Source organism: Bactrocera latifrons, unplaced genomic scaffold, assembly GCF_001853355.1.
Source record: "Bactrocera latifrons isolate USDA-ARS-PBARC rearing strain unplaced genomic scaffold, ASM185335v1 scaffold_113, whole genome shotgun sequence".
In the NCBI taxonomy this organism is placed as follows: Eukaryota; Metazoa; Arthropoda; class Insecta; order Diptera; family Tephritidae; genus Bactrocera; species Bactrocera latifrons.
In genome coordinates this window covers 168,959-193,334 of record NW_017534553.1, presented here as the reverse complement: position 1 = coordinate 193,334, position 24,376 = coordinate 168,959, and the positions used below count along the sequence as shown (strand labels likewise).

General features: G+C 37.4%; 1 protein-coding gene across 1 annotated transcript in view; it reads left to right on the top strand.

The window, feature by feature from the left end:
- Positions 1 to 13,353: 13,353 nt before the first annotated feature.
- The window catches only part of LOC108975114 (protein espinas), an 81,918-nt gene continuing 70,895 nt past the window's right edge, over positions 13,354 to 24,376 (top strand). The window contains exon 1 of the mRNA XM_018943406.1: positions 13,354 to 16,047. Coding sequence (XP_018798951.1) covers positions 14,012 to 16,047 — 2,036 coding nt within the window. The 5' untranslated portion in view covers positions 13,354 to 14,011. The remainder of the gene's footprint in view (positions 16,048 to 24,376) is intronic.

Here is a 24,376-nt window from a genome sequence, read left to right as displayed (position 1 = left end):
AAAAAAAAAAAAATAAATAAAAAATATTTCGAAAAAATGTTACTGAAATTTTTATTTTTGTAAAAATGTTTGCCAAAAATCCAATTTTCAGGTTTTTTTTATTTCTCCGAGTTCTAAGTTTTAAGTAAAACATATTTTTACTTTAGGTGATCCTGTAGGGAGTTGTCCTGCCAACGCGGCAGCATCTTTTTTCAGTGGGGTTATCGAAAATGGCGTCGAAATGGCGTCGAATGGGCAGAGTTTAAATGTATGTTAGAACAATAAAAATTTGTAATAAAATATTTAATTTCTTATATGACAGAAAATTTTGAAGTAAGCGTGTTCTTTACCCGAGTAAACCCATGTAATTCCGTAAGCATTATAAAAATTTGTACGAAAGTGTCTGATATATTCGAGTAAAATTAATACCTTTGGTGCATTCTGGTATTCTGTTGAACATTTGTCAGAATCGGTCTGATCAGACAACTATATCGCATATCTCCCACACTACAGCTTAATTACATATTCTAAACTTCACTTTAATTAGTGCTGCCTGGAAGCTAGTTTTAGACCCATAGTCCCTTAGGAAATAATAGTCTATTGGTGAAAGTTGTTTAGCATAATTCGAAGAACATTTTCGGCTTACGCGATTTTATAGCGAAAAATATACCCATTTTTTTATGTAATACTAATCAATCAAATTGCTTGCTTTTTATGATATAAATTTCAATTTTTAAGTGTTATTTTGTGGTGTCAATTTAATTCAAAATTCAGTAAATTTCACTTTTACCTAAACACTGGAACAAAACTCATAGAACTCATAGCTCCAAGAAAGAAACTTCACATCGCATTCAAACATAAAATAATATAAAGATCATTACCGATAACATTCGATTTTGCATGATTACTATTGTAACGATAATAAATTGAAAATGATGCAATAGTGGGTCAAATTTCAGAAGGTGTCTCTCTGTTCAAAATGTTTAATAAAATATTAGAGTAGTAATACAAATTTCTTACAGCTACTAATGTTTTATTGTTGTTATTCCACAATAYAAATGCTTACCTATCATTAAAGTGTGATATGCCAATAGCTAAGTAGATGTACAAAATAAATAATAATTTCCGCTGAGCACTCTGTGCTTCYTACTTTAAAGCGCCCGAAGCGGCGCCTAAATATATGCCTCAAATGAGTCTGATCTATGAAATAGGTAATMTACGCTCTGGCTCTCACTGCTACTGCGGCTTTTGTTGAATTGTCTAGCACTGATGGTTGCTTTACGCTTGTTGTTGTTGCTTTTATTGCGCTTGTGGCTAAAGTGTGTGCGACCCAAAGCTGTTGGCGAACGGGTTATGGTTGGTTGCATGGTTGGCTTGATGGTTTATTGCCGTTGCTGGCAGCACAAACTTTATCTGCACATGCTTATAAAATTGTACGTGTGTTTTACTTTTTGGTCTTGTTGCTGCTGCTACTGGTGTTTTGTTGCTGCYAYAAGCATTTATTGCWGCTTTTGTTTTTGTTGCTGACTGTTTTTTCGGGGTTTTTGGAAAATGTGAAAACGAAATTCATGCAAATCTTGCTGGTGTGGCCAACAGTTTTTTCACTTCACACTGACACACCRCAAACTTTTAGCGCCCCTCTGCGCCGCGCCTCCAACAAGCCCATTTTTGACAACCCATTTTCGCGTTGCTTTCAATTTCGTTGAGCTAGCGAATGATGCTGTGAATTTATATGTGTGAATGACTGCGCGCGCCAAGTGAAGTTTGCTTTGATGGGTCGGCTGTTGCCTTGACTGCAGTGATTATTATTAATTTCAACTCTTTGCTTATGCAAATTTTTCTGCAGCAGAAGCGAAGAGTTGGGCGAAATTTATGCGAAATTTCCGTGGCATTTTTCACTTTTATATTTTTCTTTAAAGTTGTAAATTGATTTTTGGTTAATTAAAATTTTTTTTTCTTTGGCAGTAGAGGAATACATTTTTGAATGGTTTAAATACCGAAGCTGTTTTTTGATTTATAGTGCCAAAAAACTTGCCTTAGAAATGAGTTCTCTAAATGTTGAGATTGAGATCATTCATTATTTAGGTGTAAAATGGCTTGCAAAGTATTCCGTCTTAAATCAAAAATTTTAGTTGAAATCTTATGTAATTAACTAACTGTTCCCAATGTGGTAGTCGTTTCTTCCGTTAGACTACAATGAATACAGCTGAAAATTTTATCGTACCTCATACATAGAAAACCAATTTTTTTTGGCATAATTGGTTTATGTTATTCAACTTCCAATATTCACCCTACAACGGTGATACATTGATTATACCGACCCTTCTTTTAAGACCATTTTTGTTGTTCGATTTGTTTTACCCTTCAGAATAGGCCTCAGTTTTGGCGAACACCTCTTCATTCGACGAAAATTTCTTCCCAGCCAGCATTATCTTGAGCTCTGAGAACACGAAATAGTCGTTTGGGGCCAGATATGAAGAATACTGTGGATACAGAAGCAATTCGAGGCCCAATGCATGGACTTTTGCTATAGTTTTCAGGCACTGGTGACACAGTCCATTGTTTTGCTGAGGCAMCATTTTCTTTTTCTTCAAATGTGCCCGTTTTTCGGCGATTTCGTCATTCAAACGATCCAATGGTGTCATATAATAGTCGCTGTTGATAATCAATCCYGTTTTACACGCGCCTTTTGAAAGTTAGGTCTAACTAAAAATTGTATGGTTTATAGTAGCAGAAGTAATAGTAGTAGCGATCTACATATGTATGTATGTATATGCCAAGTTAGATACGTTTCATTTGCATTTCTTAAACCGTTTGCATAGCACAACCGAATGACGAAGTATGTCCTATGCAAATATTATAAAAGTTTGTTCTGATGGGGTGTGTGAGGATGAAAGGGAGCACATTGTCATGTCGAAATCTGAATTTATATTTTCACTGTAGTTGATAACATTTTCATGTTCGTTAAATAACATTGTTTCATTCAAAAAATGGGAATATTTTATTTTTAGAAACTTTGAAAAGTTCAACAAAGYCTATATATTTTTTGGTAAGTAAGTTTTTTTTTTGCTCTGAAATAACTTTAAATAAAGTTTTTTACGATAAATTCAATAAGAATCGTTACTATTTTTATTGCACAATTGCACGATGTTTTGAAGAGACTCTCGAATTTTGAAAATTTTGTTTTCTCAGAAGAAAAAACCAACTCAATCAAACAATAGTAGTCAATCGTATAATCGCTAGTACCCGTCGTTTTTATGATTCTACTGAAATTATTTCAATATAACACGATAAATGGTGCAGATATGCTTCCATTTTTCTGTATACTTTAATATGTTTTTGTGTAGAAAGAAATATTTCTTATAGATACCAAATTTTGCCAGTGTCTAATTTATAGAGCTGGTCGAAATGCTCGGCCAAAGTCAGTAAAAAATATTCAGTTCACATACGTATGTCTGAAAAGTTTCTCATATTCAAGAAAACATTTCGATTCATTTTTGATATTTTGTTTTAGTTAGACATTGGAGATACCGTATAAAGTGCCTTTACCAACAACTTTTGGTAATTGAAAATCTAGAGTCACTAGAAATAGAATAGCAGCCTTTGTATTTGGAAAATCATAATAGACATAATTGTTAGGAGTTATCGTCCAACTTTACTCAATTAATCCAACTGGGGACAGTTATTCTCAATTAGGAACCAATTGAGTCCGAAAGCGTCTGGTTTAGTAAGAAGACTCCTAGAAGATTTTTTTCTTGTTTACAACTTTTCAATGAAAATGGATGTTAGAAAAACCCAGCTCTGTAATAACAACACATACAAAAAAGAAAGAAAAAAAATCCACATCTTTGATAGAACTATAAGGCTATAGCAGTACTGAAAAACTTATTCCAAGTATCACCCTAATACGCGCACATCTGCACTGTAATTTTCTCTACCACGAAAAAAACCTGCTAGCTGATTAAAATTGTTGACACACCAACACGAACACACTAAAAATCACAATAAACTTTTGCAAACAATAAACATCACCGCCTCCAACAACAACAACACTCTACATTTCCACCTYCCCAACAAGCTGCGCATTGACAACTGTTAACGACGTTTATTTCTGCTGTTTGAAATGTCAACTCAACTTCTGACTGTTGCCAGCGGTGATGATGCCGAGTTGAAAGGGTGTGAAGGTGGTCTAATGGTGTGCACAAGCTTTAGGGGGATGTCGCTGATTAAGGGTTGCATATATGCGGCRCAATCATTGTAAATGGCAACTGTTACCTGCAAAGCCTTGGAAAAAAATCAGCGATGACAATTTGTAACAACAATGACACTGACAATGACACAGCAACGACGCAACAGCAGTCACGTGGCAATAAAGAATACCATAAATAACAAAACAAATGAAAGCTGCGGAAAGCAAAAAAGAAGCCGAGAAGAAAGAAATTCTGTAGAAAAGCAATGGAATGGCATAAAATTTAAAACACAGAAATGTAAAAAGTTATAAGAAAAGAAAAGAAATTCGCACAGCAAGAACTTTCTCAAAGAAAACATTGAAGTATGCGGGGAAACAAAAGAAATGCAAAAGTGGCAGCTCACAGCGGGCTCTTGATAAATGACGGCAGCAGAAGAAGCTGTGCAAGGCTTGGCAATATAAGTTACCTACGGCGCTCATCAAATGCACTTAAAATTGGCGAGAGTCCTTCCAAGCGCGCGTTTTGTTTGACAGTTTTTTCATTAGCAGCAAAAATGTCCGTTACATTTTTTTTTTAGTGTCGGTGTGTTGGTGGCGGATTTTTAATTAAAAATCTGGATTTCGTCATAAAAATGAAATCAAATATATTTTGTATAGGATACTTCATAGTTTGGAATTTCATCCAAATTTTATAACCGAGTGCAGGTATATTACTTAGGTTTTTTTTCAACGGTTGTTTGAAACTGCTGAAAATTATAAGAAATTAAAATGGTCTTAAATTTGCAGTGTTTCAGTGGGATTCTTAAGAACAATAATAGACGCTAACTTCGGTTGCAGCGAAGCTAAAATAAATTTCACAAAAACAAAAGATTCATTCTTGTATATCTTGATTCTGGTAGTTCAGTTTGTATGGCAGCTATATGCTATAGTGGTCTGATATCGGCTGTTTGTGCATATAAGCAGTTTCTTGAGGAGATAAAGAGGTGTCCAAAATTCCTGAGCGATATCTCAAAACCTGAGGGATATATACAGACGGACAGATACAGGAAAATGGCTAACTCGTCGCAGCTTTTCATGCTGATTTATATTTATGTCTTCAAAGTACAAAACACAAAGCTTGAACGGAATGTCGTGTATATGTATATAATAACAATTTTTTAAAGGCAACCCCACTCTTACTTGTCACCAAATCGTCAAAGATTGTAAGTTGTTTGTAATTTATCAGTATCGGATTTGGCTTGATTTGGGCTTTAGAAAACTAGTCTCACGGYGACAAATTACAAAACTTTGGTGGTAGTTTACGTATCCAATTGTTCATATAATTTTTCTAGTGAGAGTTCCAATGAATTATGATATCAAGAGTAGTTTGGCTTGTCCTGTCATTCTGCTGAAAAAATTCTGTATTTAGATGAATAAAATCGAAGCATAAAATCAATAATTCACGCTCCCATTCTTGGCTCAAATTCTAGCTTTAAAAAAATATGATCCAATAAATCTCCTTAAGAGGTTGGGAGCGATGCATAGTTTTGGTCCCGTCATCCTGGACGCTGCCGCAGAGCGGGTTAGTTCGTCGGCAAGCTCATGGCCGGCTACCTCTTAATACCCCGGCACCCAGATTAGTTATAACCGGTTGCACATTGATTGGCGGTTCAGCCATCCTATATACCCCTCCACTAAAAGCGATCTAACCTCATACGCTAATATCGCTTTTAGTTCCGCTTGGCTGTACTAAGTATGGCGATACACTGATGTTGCGGTGGAGATTGAGGTCTACATACTAACTTATTGCAAAGACTTCTACTTAAAACATGCTCGGAAAACATCCCATTGGTATGGATAGGTCCCGCGATGCCTATTCCAATACCTTCCGGTGTTTTCGAGCCGTTTGTGTACCACTATATTCTGCTGGCTCTTAGAGAGAACTTTATAATAATATTTTTTGTAAAGTTAATCCTCTTTGACACGCCATCCCTTAGAAGAAGGGTGGTGTTTTTCCCTAGAGTCCTTATTTGTTGATATGACATTATTTTCCCTTTGACGAAGTCCTCTGCAGCCACTAACAGCTTGGTATGTTTCGCTACCTGTTTAATCACTAGATGCAGCGGTGTGAGCTCCTGCATGACTTCAAGGGGCGCAAGTGCGCCTTGCSTCTGAAGCGCAGACTCAGGCGAGCATTTGCAGCTTCGATAGCTGAAGGCTTACCGAAGACTGCGTTGCCTTAGATGCCTAAACAACCTCTCTATAAGAGACATTAGGCCTTACGATCATAGCGAACAGGCACCTTATGATACCTGGCTGGCAGACCTAGGGTCTGCAGGCTAAGCGTCTGCATATCATGGGCACCTTGGTGGCTTTGGACAGCGTTAGATTTACATCCCTWMTCCACCGTAAGGTTGAGTCTAATGTGARGCCAAGGAATTTGACCTGTTTARACACCTTCAACTCMMTGCCACTTAGTGGACCGAGGTGTTTAAGTGTTTACTGTCGGTTAGAAGACCTCTGAAGGTGTTTATCTGGACTTGGTAAATAATAGTAAACGTCGGAGACTCTATAAATTTTTATCTCGATCAAATTTCTTAGATCGGAGCAAATAACTGCCATAAAATCTAACCGATTAAATTAATGGAAAAAATTGTTTATACTATTTTTTGCTATATTTTTAGTCTCTATAAAGAGTAGTATAGTTGTGTAGCCTAAACTAACATTTTTCTAGTTCACAGGTTTGTATACAGTTAGAAGACCGAAAAATAGAGAGTTGTCCTGATTTTTCCATGAAAAAAAAAAAAAAAAAAAAAAAAATTTAACTTAAAAAAAAAAAAATGGTATGGTATCTTTCAACTGTATTTTATTATATATCTTTGAACTAAATCCACTGAAAGTAAAAAAGCAAAATAGATTTCTTTTGACTAATTTGAAAAGAGTCGAAGGATAACCAAAATAAATTTTTTTAAGAAAATAGCGGTTTCAAAAAAAATTCGATTTTTGACCAAAATTTARGAAGCTTCTGTTAAAATTCGGGACTAATTCCATTTTTGAGGAATGTTGGTCACCGACTTGGGCAAAAAACGCGTATCAGCTCCGGGTTTGTTCTTCCAAGCACWTTGAAACGCCTTTTCAAATTTTTTGTGTCACTTTGAAAATATTCACCGAATATTTTCTCTGTGTATGCTCTAATATATGACCATTAATMAAATAAAATTAAGAAATCGATTTTTTGAAAATTCTAACTGTATATAAGTTTAAAGATTTTTTAAGCCATAAAATCTGTATAAACTTCATGCCTGCATAATCTATAAAAAAAAATATTTAAATAAAGACAAAAAAAAAATGTACACTCATAAAGTGTATTGTAAAACTGTTTGCTACGAACTGCAACACTAACAATATAGAACAAACGCGAACATCTCAACACAGTCAATTGCGCCCCTTTAGCAACGATGCGTCGTGCATCCGCTTCACGTAGCAACGCTTATTGTCTCATCTGAGCAATAAACGGAAGTCGACGGAAGCACSTCGTAACTACTTTGAATGCCTCGCTGGCTGACTAGCTACTTACCGCGGACATAAAAAACGTGTGTGTATGCAGTGCAATTCCATGCATAACGGTTATTTTACAAACAGTCTGCAAATTTTGAGCATRCCCTGGTGGGCCACGCAATTTATCTGCTGCAAGTGTAATTTCATTTTTCATGCAAATGCAAAATAAAAAATAAACGAAAATGAAACTTAAATAATTTCTCGTTGCGTTGGCGCATTTCATTTTTAAGAAGTGTAAATTGTTTTAATACCGCCAACATTTTTTATTTAACGCCTCGTGACGCCATCTTGTGCGCCATATTGTATGCTACAGCACTGCTGGCACACTCAGTTAGTGGCCGTAACGGCAATCCAGCGATGAACTGTTGTAGCGGTGATAATCAACGAGCAACAACAACGTGTTYGACACGTGTTCGAAACGTTAAAATCTCTACTTTTACGAGTTGCACAATTGTTACGAGCACCACTGACACAGGAAGCGAATGAGCCAGGTCTCAGTTGTGTGTGACGGCGGCGAACATGATTGTGAAGGTGTGCAAATATACTGCTGTAGATGCAGATGTTATATAAAAGTATGTATATTTGAATATTTGGGACTTGAAGTAGTTGTGCTGTCTTGTGGTCGTTAGTGTTGCTTAAGWTCTTCTTAGTTTCTTTGTTGTTGTATTAGTTAAAGCAAGTAATGGGTATTTCAATAAGAGCGCTACAMATGTCAACAAAAACGGTTTGGGATATCAATGAAGTTCTTTACTCCTGTGAAAGTATATTCGATGGCTATACGTGTACATATGAAACTTGATTTCTTTTGCATCGACACCACGGGCACGCTTGCAAAAGACGCTAATTTTCGACGGGTGGATAGCAGCAATTTCACTTTCGACATTCTTATGAAATTCATCAATCGTCGCTAGCTTGTTGGCATACAACATATGCTTTACGCAGCCCCACAGAAAATAGTCTAACGGCGTCAAATCGCACGACCGAGGCGGCCAATTGACTGGACCATTTCGTGAGAAAACACGTTCACCAAACTTGTTAGAAGAACRTATTGTCCAAGTTAATATCATCCAATTTGAGCCAAAAATATTCGACTATCATTGAGCGGTAGCGATTCCCATTCACAGTAACGTGCGTGTTTTGATCATCACGGAAGATTTTGACCCAATGATGACGCCTTACCATAAACCGTCCCAAACCTTAATTTTTTCGTGATGAAATGGTGACTCATGGGGAACTTGTGTATCGGTGTCATATTTTGCTTATTGACGAAGCCATTTAGCCAGAAAAGAGTCTCATCGCTGAGGAGGACTTTTCGATGAAAATCCGAATCAATTTCAAGTTGTTGCTCAGTCCAATTTACAAACGTACGCCGATTCTGTTAGTCAACCGGTTTCAGTTCTTGCGTCAAATTGATCTTGTATTCATGTAGATCAAGATCTTTTCGCAAAATTCGCCACAAGGACCTTACAAAGATGACCAACGATTGAGTACGACGTGTGAGAGACTGATTTGGGGTTTCCTCAATTGATGAGCTAACCAACCGCAGCACTTCTTAGTCTCACTGGCTCGGGAACAGTTTGTACTGTGCCCGTGGATTCAAATTTTTCCAGTACACGCTCAAGTGTTGGCCTCACAGGACGATTATGGCGAGCATAAGTTGAACGAGGCGCTCTTAAAGTTGAACTTCGGTAGTAAATTTTAATAATTTTTACTTGTTCTTGAATAGTATGTCTTTCTTTGATAAAATGACAAACTTTATTAAAGAAAAATGTCAAAAGAGCGGGAAAATGCCAAATATGGCCTGATTTGTTGTCCCTATCGGTCTACTTGTGTATCAACTCTATTGAAAAACCCGTTACAATTTATCTTTAGTCTCAAAGTTTACGGGCTGACTGTCGCTTGACCCAATAATTCGGTTTTATTACGATTGAACAGCTGCAAATACTCCTCAGAATCATCAGTTCGTTGTTGTTTTTGATGAATTGCGAGCTTTGCATAGAGCTTTCGCACAATGAAATATGCACTCAAAATATAATATATTCAATGTAGATTTCGCAAAATGTTTATCAATAACAATATACAAAATATTAAACCAAATAATAAGAAAAGAGCACAGAGCAATCCAAAATATTATGACCTTTTGCTAAAGAAACGCTTTTCCAAAAGTATTTTGATAACACTGTTTCTTGAATTGCAGTTAATTTAATTTTGAACTGATTGTCATTTTTGTATACCAATAATATACTCACTGTTTTAAGGGTAGGAAATTATTAATCTGTAATCTGGGCACTGCACTTTCTTAAAAACGACTAAAGCCTCTAATACATCTCAATTTTTACGAGGAATTATACGTGTAATTTTGTTAACAGGCAATTTTCCAGAAGCTTACACACCAACTTTAACTCAACAATGTGTGTTTCAACATCACGCATGCCCTTTATTTATAGTCTTTTCCAAGTCGTCTCATTATGCCAAAAGCTTAAAGACCCGTGCACACAAAATTAGTGGCAATGTAAATATTCAATTGTTGCCTACGTTTTTGAACTTCAGAAGTATGCTTTCAATTTAGCCATTTGGCTCCCTTCTTCTTATCCTGTTTTCCTTCGTGTAACCTTTCTCCCAACTCTACATCGCCGCTAACTAACTTCTTCGTAATTAAAATATTTCCACTTCTTATTTATTTGTTTGCTGTTTAATTTTGCAGAAGCAGAGTTAGTCTAAGCGCACACACTTCCAGTTTGTTAACTGCATGTTTGTAGATATGCTGTAGGAAAGGACTCGCAGTTTGTTTGTTTGCTCGTCGGTCGCCAAAGAATTTCACTTTGATTCACTCTCGCTACTAATTAGCTAAATTAATTACTAACGCTCCAGCAGTGTGTCTAAATATTTACTTTAATATACCACATTTCTCCTTACTTATATATTATTCTCTTCGCAACAGTGATTACTACTAAGTGATTGAAACTAATGCCGACACTGGTGACTGCAGCAAGTAGTATTTTGAATGTCTGAGAGGTGAGTTTTCTCTTAAGGATACTATATTATATATTATGTCATATATTGTATATTGAAATCAAATTGAAACACAGATGAAGTTTACAAAACAAAATCTTCGTTCGTACCAAATCCTCGTTTTAGATCTTTATATAAATGCAGAAGATCTGGGAATTCCAAAAAAATTTAGTTTTGCATTAAGTCTTTATTTGTTGTTCTCTGATACCCAAACTAGCAAAAAAATATGTCCACTGTGTTAGAAAATGAATTTCGAAGGAATCAGAAACCTATTCCATTCCAGAATTACATTCGAACAAATATCCGCTAACCCTTTGAAATGATAATTTACTATTAATTCTTTTATGCGGAAAGACGGTGAATGATATGTTCATGAAATATTTCCATATCGAAAAACTGCTTTGTGACAAGAATGCCTCATCGATACAGTCGGTAAGCAAATTTCCTTTTGACTTCTTTGTTTTCGTTGTTAAGGCATCTTTTAAAAAATACCAACTTAATCCGACCTAAGTACATACCCAAAATTCGTTGATAGCATACCGTACCGAAAATAGTCTGTTGGAGCTTCAAGTTAGAGGACCAGATATACCAGGATAATCATAAAACCTAGTGGAGATTTGGTTCTATAAGTAGGTAGAGTAGCTGTCCGATGCCACACCTAGGTCGGTTAGAGACCTGTTTTGGACCCGCCGAGGCTTAAGTCATCTCACTCTATTGTTTCTTCTCTGAACCAACCCTACTAATGAAGTTCAAAAGAAATTATCTGTGCAAACTCCGAAACATCATGAAGAAACCCTGTTGCCATTACATTGCTAAATAAAGCTTTGCATTCGCATAGAAGATATTTTATTGTCACGTCTCCTTCTACCTCTTGACGCCTTCTGCAATAGTCAGTATATSGAGTTCCTAGTCTGATGGCATGCCTGCAAATTACTAGAGTTCTTATGTCATCCCTCTTGAATTATAATGGTCTCCTTTCCGGAGTATAATTGAACTGCCTCACAGTTACCAGAAATATCGGTATGTGCTGAAACCCATTGCAAGTTGTTCAAGAAATAGATGTTAGATCCCCAAAGAGATCAAGGCACTGTTTCAGTATCTTTGACGAAATCGTAGGATGCTTTAATGATTTTAACACTTGTTAATATGTGAATTTAAAGATGAGGACTGATTATGACCGGATTTAARWTTAATTCTATAGGATTTCGCAAATCCGTGGTATGGGATAGAAACGGGAACTTACTGAGTATCATAGAATGTCTCTTAATACAAGCGACTAATACAGAGGATTCCCTCAGTCTAAAAGCTGACTTCGCTGCTTACAACAAAAACAAATCTGTTGGCAATAAATGYAAAATGACGTTGTTTCTGTTCACTGATCCAAATTTTCGAAGAAGACAGCTAAAAACAATATATATTAGTGCTTTTTTGGTTCTGCTTATAGGTATGACTCTAACCGAAATCCTCCAACTAGTTCTTAGGAGTTACATATTATATATAATATTATTTGTATATACGTATATTTTTTTTCAAAATACTAAGCGCTGACTAATTAAGAGACATCCCACGAAGCCGGAGTACTTAATTTACAAAAACTGTTATAATTAAGTCATTAAATAATTTAGACGCTTTGAAAGAGCGAAATATAATATAAGAATCGCCCATAGTACTAACTATTTACTAAGACTTGGTTACTACTTTCTTACTGTCTATATTAAGAACGCCAGCAAATTTCACATTTAAAAATAATTGGATATGTTTCTTTCGCTGCACTTATTGCGAGTGCTCCACTTTCCACTGGCAAACACGATCACTCTTCGATCGTCTACAAGCATCGACATTAATCATTGCGCTAAACAACACGAACGATCCTTTAGCTACGTTAATTGTGTCAAATGACCTCGAGCAGTTGCTGAAAAAAGCGACAGCGATTACTTAAAATAGGCGCGTTCAATGAGGAACACGCCAAGAGAGAGAGAGAGAGAGAGCCAAAGGCCAAAAGTGTGCGGAGGTGTAGCGGCGGCACAATTTGTTTGATGGCGGATGATAAACCAGTTAAAAGAGCGTTTCTGTGAGCGCGTCAAACTGGCTGAGAGCACGCGAGGGTATGCACTCAACTCTCTTAACATCAAATTTAAAGTTTGGCTACAACAAATATTCATAATATTTCTTTTGATGCTCTTCTTTTCACCATTAATGGTAAGCGCACCTGTTGAGCGCAACGGCTAGCTGTGGTGAATATGCATATATTACACATTTGCTGCARCAAGTGTGGTGTGTCGCTTTGGTAGAGTGTTCGTGCACGCGCGAGCTCGTTTTGTTTACAAACCTATTTTCTTTATTTACTGTTGTGAAGTGTTGTAGTTTACGCCAAACAAGCTACTTGATCTACACCTGGGTGCGCGTGCGCTCGCAGGCATGCTTATTGCTACTGTTGCTGCTACCACGCTCTCGTTCAAGTAACTTTCTTTTSCATTTCACCACTAACAAATTATGCTGCGCGATCGTTTCGTATGTTCATGTGGATTCCCCACTTTGGTGGTGGTTTTAATGTTGCTGCTGTTGATGCGCCAACATAGCTTGGCATATCACTGTGACTCTACCTCACGTTTAGTTTACAACGAAGCTTCGACGCGTTAAGACAAGTGAATCAAGCGACCAGTTTTTTTTGATTATTTTCTGTTAGCGCTTTGTTTCGTGTTTGTGCGMATGCGCGTAGAGCACACTTCTTTCCATTTTTGCATAGTTTGTTGATCGATCGCTTATAGTGCAAATACTTAATATAACGTCGCGTCGCGATTTCTAAGCGGATTTGTTGCGTGMAAATGCGGAGCACGTAATTAGAACGCGCGATCGCGCCGCTTGCCGTGTATCACAATAATTGGCATTGACAATAATTGCTTGCATGCAGGCGGACTTATGAATAGCAGTCTATTCGGGGCGCGTTGCTGTGTTCGATTGGCAATTTAGTGCGATTAACCGCGCGCGTGCAATTGGGTGAATGTGAGATTACAAGATTTGTGCTGGTTTTGTAGAAATTTTACTAAAAATAGGCGTGGCGCATATAAAGCGCTTAACTTGCTGTAGTCTTTTAGAAGCTTTGTGTTRTGGATCCGCAGCGCAGTTGCCACGTAAAGTGCACATAAAAAGTGGGCGGCGTGTTATCGTATTAATCGCCGCTTACTTGCTAGTATTCAAAACGCAAAAAAAAATATTTAAAAAAAATAAAAAACGTGTACTATTAAATATATTTGGAACCCGAAATCGTGTTTGAGTTCTGTGAACTACCAAAAAATGTCACATGCGCTGCAGGCGTTCAAGTTGAAAACGGCCGCGCAGACAAATTTGCCGCTACCCAAAGCGTTGGGGCGCCGCGCCCATTTGCTTGCAACAAAAAACTGGTGGAAATTGTGTTTTGTGTACGGTCATGATCCGTCGAAACTTTACCGTGAAATCACTTACAACACAGAGTCCACAAATGCAACAGACAATAAAACAGATAATACAACAACAATGAATGCCAGTGGGAATACCGCTACGGCGTGTAATACGGAGGCTGCTGATTCATTGCGCGCCACGACAATGTCACAAGTGGAAAGCGGCAGCGCATCGCAAAGCTCATTGAATGACGCTGCAAAATTATTTCCACGCAATATGCCGAGCGTGAGGCGCAGTCGCAGGCGCATAGCGGCCAAAGTAGTAGCCAGTGATGAGACAGCGGTTAGCACAGAGTTACCAATGATTGCTAAGCAAACGGCAGAGAAGAAAAAAATAGCGAATAACGCTGTTTTGCATCGCGTCGATAGCAGCTGCCACAAATCGAGCCTCTCGAGGGTCACYAAGTTGACGCCGCGGAAACTAAAGGCACCAAATAGTGGGCAAAGGCGGCGCACGCCATTTAGTGAGAATWATGTAACGATGATGAATGGCAAGCGCGAGATTAGTACACACATCAAAGAACGTAGGAATAAATCCAGAGCGCACGCGCAAAACAACGACAGCGACAAGCCGCTTGCTGCTGACAACGCTAAGTATGGCGGTCCACTCAGCGCAAATAAGGCGCCAACACAGCATGCAAGCATGGCGCGTTGCCACAAACATAGCAAGCAAGCGCTTAGCGCTGAGAAAGAGCAACAAAAATATGAGCATTTAACTGCTATGCAAGCGCAAGAAACGACGCGCCAGCAACTGCAGCARCGTGAAATTGCACAAACGCTCAAGCAACCAGCGCACATACACCAACATTACGCTAAACCACTAAAATTGTCACTACTGCCGCATGAAATAGCACTGTGTGACGACGGCGCGCGGCCGTCTGTCGCAAGCGCGTTGTCATGCGCGGTCACCCAAACTGCCGATGTTCAATACGCGCAAAACCGCTTGGCCGCAATCGGCGCATTGCCATCACCCTCCGCCGCCTCACAGACTCACTCTCAGCAATCGAGTCTCATTAGCTACGATTTGAGTCGTTCCACAAGTCGTCTAAGCTGCTTTGAGTCAACACCGAATGCGGTTAATGCCATAACAACAACAGCAGCAGCAACAACGGCCGAACAGTCGCTAGCAAGTCAATCACATACCAATGCTGGTAAACTAAGTCACAAGCCGCATCACCAACATATGGATGACACATTTCTGTCATCGGGCATCTCGTGCGGCGACGCTGAGACGCAATCAGAAGCGAGTTGTAGTTCACCATCGCTAATGCAACTACAACATGTTGCTGATATTGGCGCGCATATGGAGGACGTCGAGGATGCTTTAATTGAGGMAGAGGTGGCACAGCTTACGGCCAATTTGCGGCGTGACGAAGAGGCGGCCGAGCGACGCCTGTCACGGCGCGTYGAGGCCACAGCGAAAATGTTGCAGACCAAAAATGCTGTCTGTTCAAGTGGGAGAGAAGCGGCGTCAGYCGTGGCAGCAAAGAAAGTCGCCGTCATCACCAATGCCAAATCAATGTCAACAACTATGACAACAAGCGGAACATCAACAACAACAGCAAACGCGCCATCAGCAGTCTTACCACAATCACTAAATGTTGCTGATCTACGCAATTTGAAAGTTTGTCGCAATCGCAATGCGGTGTGGATGCTTTCGTGCGCCAACAACAGCAATAGCTGCACAGCGCCCATACCTGATGACGCGCAGCTAAGCGATATTGAGGAGCAGCTTGCGCGCTTGCCATCCAACGATGAAGTGGATATGACGAGTGGCGTGTCGTCGACGCTTGAAGAGTCAGCAAACACGGTAGCAAGTAGCACAGAAGAAAGTGCAGCAACAGCACTGTCATCAACAACAACAACTACAAGCTCGTGTCTGCAGCAGCAGCCGTAAGTGGTATTTAGTCAATAAAAATCTCTGAAATATATTATGGTATTTTTTGCTTTCTCACACATTGACCCTTACGTCTGTAGCTTTCAGTTTCAGTAAATAATCTAAAATTATATCATAGTCATTAGCATTTCAATAGTTCCGCCGCGCCGATTAGTCTGTAAACAGGCTTTTATTGTCAGCTCAATGACTTGATTGGGCGCTTCCACATTTATACAAATAGAACAAAGCAGTCTGTGCTTCTATTCTTTACAGCTGAACCCATGTTTGACAGTGGCTTAGTTGGTTTTCAAATGTGGGAAGGGTTTAAGTAAAAAAAGTATTTTTGCTTATGTAGAAAGTGGTTGTAAGAGCGTCAGGAAATAAATATTTAAACTACATATACAAGGTTTTATAAAAAAAAGTATTCTAACTTTTCTTCAAGCAATTATCGTATAAATTATTGCGGTTAGAAAGGCATATTATAAGTTAATGTTTGCATATGCTCAAAATAATATTTACCTTCTTATAGTTTCATGTATAACGAAAAATCAAATTCTAATAAAAGTTAATTAATTTTGAGGTTCCCTAGTAAAAAAAAAAACAAAACTTCAAATGTAATGGGGAGTGTTTAATATCATTCGAAAGAACATTATTTTTCATTTATTTTTGGAAGATTATGCTTTTCAAGTGTTGCCCGAGGCCACGTCTCAGATGGTTCATTCGTTAAGTCGAATTTTCGATCACTCRTTCGAGCATTTCTATTGGTAACTGTCGACTGATAAGTGTGATATTTTACTCCAAGGCCTGTATCGAAACGGAATTGTCCGGATAGACTTAAACATCTCCACAGGAAAAAGTCTGACGGCATGATATCACAGTATCTTGATGGCCAATCGACCGACCGAAAATGTGAAATTATCTCCTCATCGGAGTGTTCTCTCAACAATTCCATTGATTGATGCGATATGTGGGAAGCCGCGCTATTTTGTTTTTTTCTTGAAATCAAATTTCGCCGAGATTACGATCTTCAATTTCAGTCCCTTAATGACGGTTACGTTCGCTTCGGCCTCATTTTTGAAAAAAGATGGACCGAATGTTCCACCGACATACAAACCACACCAAACGGATGCTTATTCTAGATGAAATGGCAGCTCCTTAATCCCTTCAGGTTGCTCTTAGTTCCGAATTCGGYAATTTTGCTTTTTCACATAACCATTCTGCCAGAAATGGGCCTCATCGTTGGAAAAATTTGTCTTGGAAACGTCGGATCTTCTTGGARCTTTTCAAAAGCCCATAGAGCGAAGCTTCTGTTCAGCTACGGCTGCTTTATTTTCKCCAYTTTTGWTAAGAGAATAACGTCMAAATTTAGTGTTTAGTAAATGGCGAATCATTGAAAGCTTTCCTATTGATGATATTACCATTTRTTAAATCGCTTAGAGCTACTATTACTAACAGAATTTATTGTCTCTCCGATGGAATGGAAAAAAGAAAGAGCCAAAGTGAAAACCAATATCTCGCAGTCTCAAATTAAACGAATTATTGAAATGAATCATGAATCGAAGTCACAATACATTTGCATATAGTGCATGTATTACTCTTGCAATGGTCAAGTATTTTCAGTGTTTTCTCGATTTATTTATTTTTTCATGAAAAGTATTCACGGAAAGAAATACAAGTTTGAATTTTATTTAAAAAGTTTGCAGACAATAATAGTTAAAAGCGCTGTATAGCACCCTTAAACTTGCGTTGTATTGATGTTTTGAGATATGTCTTAAATACACTAAMATCTTTCTGAAAATATTATTTTTAAGAGAATTTCTTTAAAAATGATAAATATTGTTGGTTAATATTGCTTTGAGAGAACTTCTATACAAATGACAAATGTTGTTGAACTTATCGCAAATTCCGTTTTACCCCCATCAAGTCTATGGCTCTGTTACTCTATAAACGTAAACAAACGATTAACTCCGTCTACATAACAACGGCAACTCAATGGAAGCTAGTGGCTTGTTTATCTTCCATTTCAAAGAATAATTATCGGTTTCTTTAGAGTGATTGCATAAATAACCACTCAAGTTATTAAGATTTTAGTCTGTTCATTGTGTAATACTTACACTCAGTCATTTGTTGAGTTCTCCTTAAGGTTTTAGACGTAAGTCGTCAATTTATTGCCTATCTTGTCTTATCAATTCTGTCATTAAGCTAAAAAGAAATCTAAATAAACTAGAAGAAAAGCATATTAATAAACTGAACTATCGATTATTTCTTAGAACTCAACTCAACTCAACTCAAAAATAGGCGAGTATTGAAGAAAATAACAGCTGTGATTTCCAAATTTACATAGAAAAAGCTTGTTAGTATTCTTCTACTTGGCAAAATAGAGTTTGTAGAGTACCAAGCTTGTTGAGAGTTTGTAGAGTGATTCAGAAATTAAAAATGTTTCAAATTATTTCCAGTTCCTGTATTAGTAGTAGTGTCACTTTTCCAAATAACTTTGCAAAAATCATTTCCCTCAAGAACAGTACAAAGATGCTTTTGATTTGCGGTCGTTTAGTTTCGAAACATTATACGAATTTCGCGAAAAATTTATCGACTCTATGCACATAAATTTCGTTGCTCCATTTTTTGTACCCAAACTGTCACTTAGGAGTGCTTTCATAATAAATTTCTATTTCCGTTTTTTTCTTACCTTTTTGAAGAGCGCTGAATCTCGAATATGTTTCTTGAACACCCAATTTATCTACGTGTTTCCCAAAAGTTCTAAAATATTAAATATTCAAATTTTGAACTAATTACAGCTAGCAGCTACAAGCGCCATTTAAGTCATAGAAGTCTGTCCACAAAGTTACACACATAAATATATTTATGTATACTATATATGGAACCTTATGAAAATCATCATCTGCTAATTACCATATAAATATAAAGCTCATTAAGAAACTATGCAAAATTAATAAAAAAAAAATAAAAAAAATTTCCTCAAAAATTAAAATTCGTAAAAAGCCAAATATATGTTTATACTGTGTGTTTGTATTTTCTAGCACATATACACATGCGGATTACAAACCGCAGAGAATTAATGAGCTGCGTTTACAATATTTCGCGCTTCCTCTAATTAATTTATTCAAAAGCCATTAGCGATAAACGAAACTCCATCTTCTTCTTAATCACACTTTATGCTCTTTCTGTGCTTAAATATTTATTTATCTGCGCAGTTTTCTGCTAAGCGTTTCCACCGTGCCATATGGCGTAGAGCATCGCCGCGGATACGACAATGTGTCAGAAGCAATTTTGTAGTAGTCAATTGGTGAGGCGCACCAATGTGGCATTCGGTTAGTTGTTTCACCAAAAATTTTGTTTGGGTTATGGACATTTGAGGCGCCCAACGGCGGAGCAGTGCGATRAACTACCGACAAGGCAACATTGAAAAGGCGTTGCGAATTGCGAATTATTAATAGTGGTGTCAATTAAGCGAATACAAGTATGCATATCCATGCACATATACACAGTAAGCCGTACATATGTACACATCTACACACACATACATTTATGCAGAATAATTTTTGGTAATTCTCGAATTTGCATTCGCATTATTTAGTTGTCAAAAGAGTTGTAAGCGGCGCTGCATCCTTTAGCAGCCGGCGGTTTGACACACTTTCATTGTTGCTGTTTTGACTTTTTTTTGGTTATGACATGATGCATACGCTGATTACATGTAATAAAGACATAAAAGCACAAACAACAGCTGCTGACAATAAGCCATTTTTTATGAACATTTAATGACTGGGCTGCGTACTTTTCGATTTATCGTTTGTTTTGGAAGAAGCAGACGAACKTGCGAAGAGCTTGAAAGATTATGCGTTTATACATATTTACATTCTATGTACGCATACATGGATGTAAATATATAATATGCATGTATTTCTCAGGCATAAAACTTWTGGGTTTAAGTTTTATAATATTTTTCTGATGTGTAATATATTTAACCGAAAAATGAAGGTAAGGCAGTTGCCACCCAAATTGAAATACACGAAAATAAAATAATTCAATATTTGTCGAAATAAGAAATTAATTAAGTATGACTGAGAGATTTTTAAGAGATTTTTAAGAGTTGTACATAAATATTTAGAAAAAGCGCTGCCACCTGTAAAATATTGTGGAGTGAAAAATTATGGTAAAATAGAAAGGACTTCAATTTAAACACCACTTACAATTTTTAAGACCACTTTCGTTATTTTGAATAAATATTTTTGGAAAAGATGCCACCTATTTAAAATTTAAATTAAAAAATAGTTATTAAATAAATGACAATAATATTGAYGAGATATAAAAATTAATTARTTAAGTATAACYRAAAGRKTTTGAATGATTKTGCATAAATATTTACAAAAAGTGCTGCCACCTTCTAAACAATTTTGGAGTAAAATAAAAATATATCAGTAAAGACATCAACTGAATAGCTGTAAAAAACTTGCGTGATTTTGARTAAATATTTTGGAGAGCGTTGCCACCTATTTGCATTTTTTTTTAATAAAAAAGAAGCAAACTTTAGAAAGACTWAAAAAAGCGTTTTTTGTATATGAAAAAAATACAATCAAATTCGGTTACAGTTCTTAGTTCATATGACCGAGTCAAATTTGATGAAGATTGTATATTATAAAATATAATTTTCAATAACATAGACTTTACATACCCGCACAGGAAAAAGTCGARCGGTGTGATATGACACGATCTCAGTGGCCAATCGASCRGCCCAAAACATGAAAGTATCTGCTCACCGAAGTGTTCCCTCAATAATTCTATTGAGTGGTGCGATATGAGGAAAGTCGCGGCATTTTGTTTTTTTTGTTGAAATCAAATTACGAGCTTCAATTTTAGACATAAAATAGTCGTTATTTTCGCCTTTGACGGTTACGTTCTCACCGGCGTCACTTTTGAAGAAATTTGGTCCGATGACTCCACCGATCGCCAAACAACACCCAAATCGTCGAGTTTTCTCTATGAAATGACAGTTCTTTAATCTGTTCAAGTTGCATACCCATTAAAGGAACTACAAATATAAAATTTATATCAAACATAATTATCAAAATGAAAGTGTAGAAAATKAAAATGAATTGGTTAGAACAACAACAGAGTTTCTGCTCAACGAAATTATTTTTATAACAGTTTCAGCCACTTAATGTAGCGAAAGTGCCGTCTGAAGAACCAATTTTTACCATATTAATTTAAAGTATTCAATTCGGTTATGAATTAAACGTATTCAAAAGAAAACAGATTCACAAAAGTTCCTCAAAATATATCCACAAAGGATTAAATTTTATCGAAGCAATCAAAAAGTGTATTTCAAACCAACAATTACTCAAAAATTACCCAAAAAAGTCTCGCACAATATCTGCACCCATTAAGCGCCTGTATGTAGCGTAGGATACTTTTAAGACAGTACTAAAAAAAACACGATTTGCAACAAATATATATTTCGCCTTATTTCCGTAGCAACAATCTTCGAACAAACAGCACATAAATACACAGCCAATAATAACTGCTGTTAAACATATTAATTTTCCTCCATTTATAATTACATTTACATTTTTTACGTTCCCCATCAGCGCAGTGTCAACCAATTGAATTCCAGTAATTCGCCTGCGGTCGCACTGACCTGAATCGACATGTGGCCAGGCATACACGCCATACACGTAAGCGCATACCACCCATCCCCGCCACATACCCCTCGTTCGTGTGTTGGGGTATTGAATTGATGTGCCGCCAAGAGGACATRCGAATATTGCCACTCATAAATTCCATATGTCGTTTTAATAACCACACATTTATGTGCATGTTGCAAGCCGGCAGCGTGTGGTATTTGCAGCCGCATTGTAGCAACATCAACACGCCCATTCAGTTAAGTCAGAAAAATTAAGATCCTCACACACAGACGGCAAAATGGAAGCAAAGATGAAAACCGACACGAAGACGCCGARACTCACCGCACATACGGCGTCTCCGGCTAAGTTCATCCGACGGCTCCGAATGCCAATGCCGATGAATGGTTCGCTGATAGCGCTGCGATATATCTCACTTGGCAGCTGACTGCCATGGCATGTACAGATGTACCGAAGAAGTGCATATCAWCAACAACAACAACAGGGGCAACACTTTATACGTATGTTCAGGTCCACTGTTTGTTGCGACCATATTGGGAGGCCTCAGCGACACTGACTAACCGCCCAGCAGTCACGCGCACAAACACATGCACCCTGGTGCCCATCCTAACCCGCATATCGGGCTCGTAAATCGCACCTTTCGATGTTGCTTAGCTCGTGCATCTTCGCATATCAGCACGAGATACGCAGCTCAACACTTTTATCGCTTCATTTGCATGCTTTTGTGCGCCACCAGCCCAGCCTCCGCAACTGCGCGCCGCCACTGGTTGTGGCGACTTTAAATCGCTTCATATTATGCATAAAAAGCTTGTGGACTAGCGGAGCGAAGGCGGGTGTGCTCACGCGCAGATCTTTTGTTTGCGTGCAGTGCGGCAATTTCCTCACGCACACAACTTCAACTCGCATCAGTTTTATGTCCAAGCCGCGCATTCACCGGCTGCCATCTTCCATCTTTGAAAGCTAAGTAGCTGGTTATAAATCTGATTTATGAGGTGAATGTTTGAGTTATAAAGTGTTAGTGTGGTGTTGCTATTRTTGTTGTCGGCAGTCAATTTGCAATTTTTAAGAATTTCGCAATGGTTTCGCTTGTCGTATTCAAATCTCATGTTTGTATGTATTGTATATGGAAAAGCGTGGCACATTGCTACTTTTACTTTTAATATGACATGAAGTTTCAAGTTTTTATAGGCGGATTATGAGCGCTGCGTTATTGATATTGTTTGCCATAAAAGCTTCTAAAGTATCATAAACAAAAATGTTTTGAAARTTCATATTGAAAAACTACTTTAAATCAGAATTTTGTAGCATTAACATTTGTACACTKTTTTGGTTTCTAATTTGTCATAAGTTTACCATAACATTAGCAAAAGTGTCAATTGAGAGAGATCAAATACTTTTTAAGCAACGCTGTGTATTTCTTACTAAAATAAAAAAAATATACAAGAAAAAAAAGAAATTACGCAAAAATGAATTTCGGAACATTCTCTAAGATGGTATAAGGGAAAAAAGTTAGATGAGAGGGGCAGTGAGCTTATTTACGGATGCTTAGGGGGAAGGTTAATGGAAGGGTCTACTCTATCTGGTCTTAAGGCTTAAGCACTTGGGAGTGCATACCTTCCAACATCTCATCGAGCTGACAGGAAGGAAAATTAACGCCTGTGCAAATTTSTATTGGCAACGAAGCSTTTTACAAATTGTTTAGTTTTCCTACACTACATTAAATAAAATTTCAATCTTTCTTTATCTAAAAAGCTTATTCCACATTCTTAATTTTTTATTGCTTACCAAATGGGTAAATATCCCTTCCCTTTGCACGGTAATTTAATMTTCGAAATTCCTGTAAATTGATTGTGCGCATTAAATTGACATTCGCGGCAGGGYGATCGCCGCTGTCAGCGTTTACTTACTTATATTTAAAAAAAATGCCAGTGAGGCAAGTAAGGGTATTAGTATAAATACGAGCGCTTATGCAAAAGAGTCTCCCTCACTTACCGCAACAGCAAATGGGTATTAATTGAAGAAACGTAGTGGAGCTCAATAATCATACAAAAAAATAAATGAATAAAAAGGGAAAGGTAAAAACTGTGGCTTTAAGTCTATAGACCTTCACACTGAATTCCTTTTCATTGGTTCGTGAAAAAGGTGAATGTATGCATATGCTCATATACATATATAATTACTTATTTACATATGTATGTGCGTGCGCACAAAGTGTGGCGAACAAAGGCCAAAGTCACTTTCGAACTTGGCCACAAAGAACATTACGATTGGTGGCAGTCGTTAGGCTGAGCGCTTAACAAAGCGCGAATAATACATATACACACACATACATATGTGTACACTTTGGGAGTGCGCTAAGCTGCGCTTGGGTTAATATGCCAATATATAATGTATATGTACATATATATGCATGAATACTTGTATGTGTTTATCACTGCATGAGCGCGCTGGTGTGAGCATCTTAATGGCTTTTCAATCGTCATTTATGCGAAAACAAAGTATTCTGCAAACAACAACAAATTAAGCGTAGATGAATATACATACTCATGTGTTCATGTTTGCTTATGGATACTTAAATTGAAATTTTCCGCCTCTGTCAGCCGCTGGGCGTGAGAAGGTCAGTCAGGTAAGCGTCCAGGCAGCCAGCTATACAATTGGAATAGTAGTACAAATACATAAATGCATA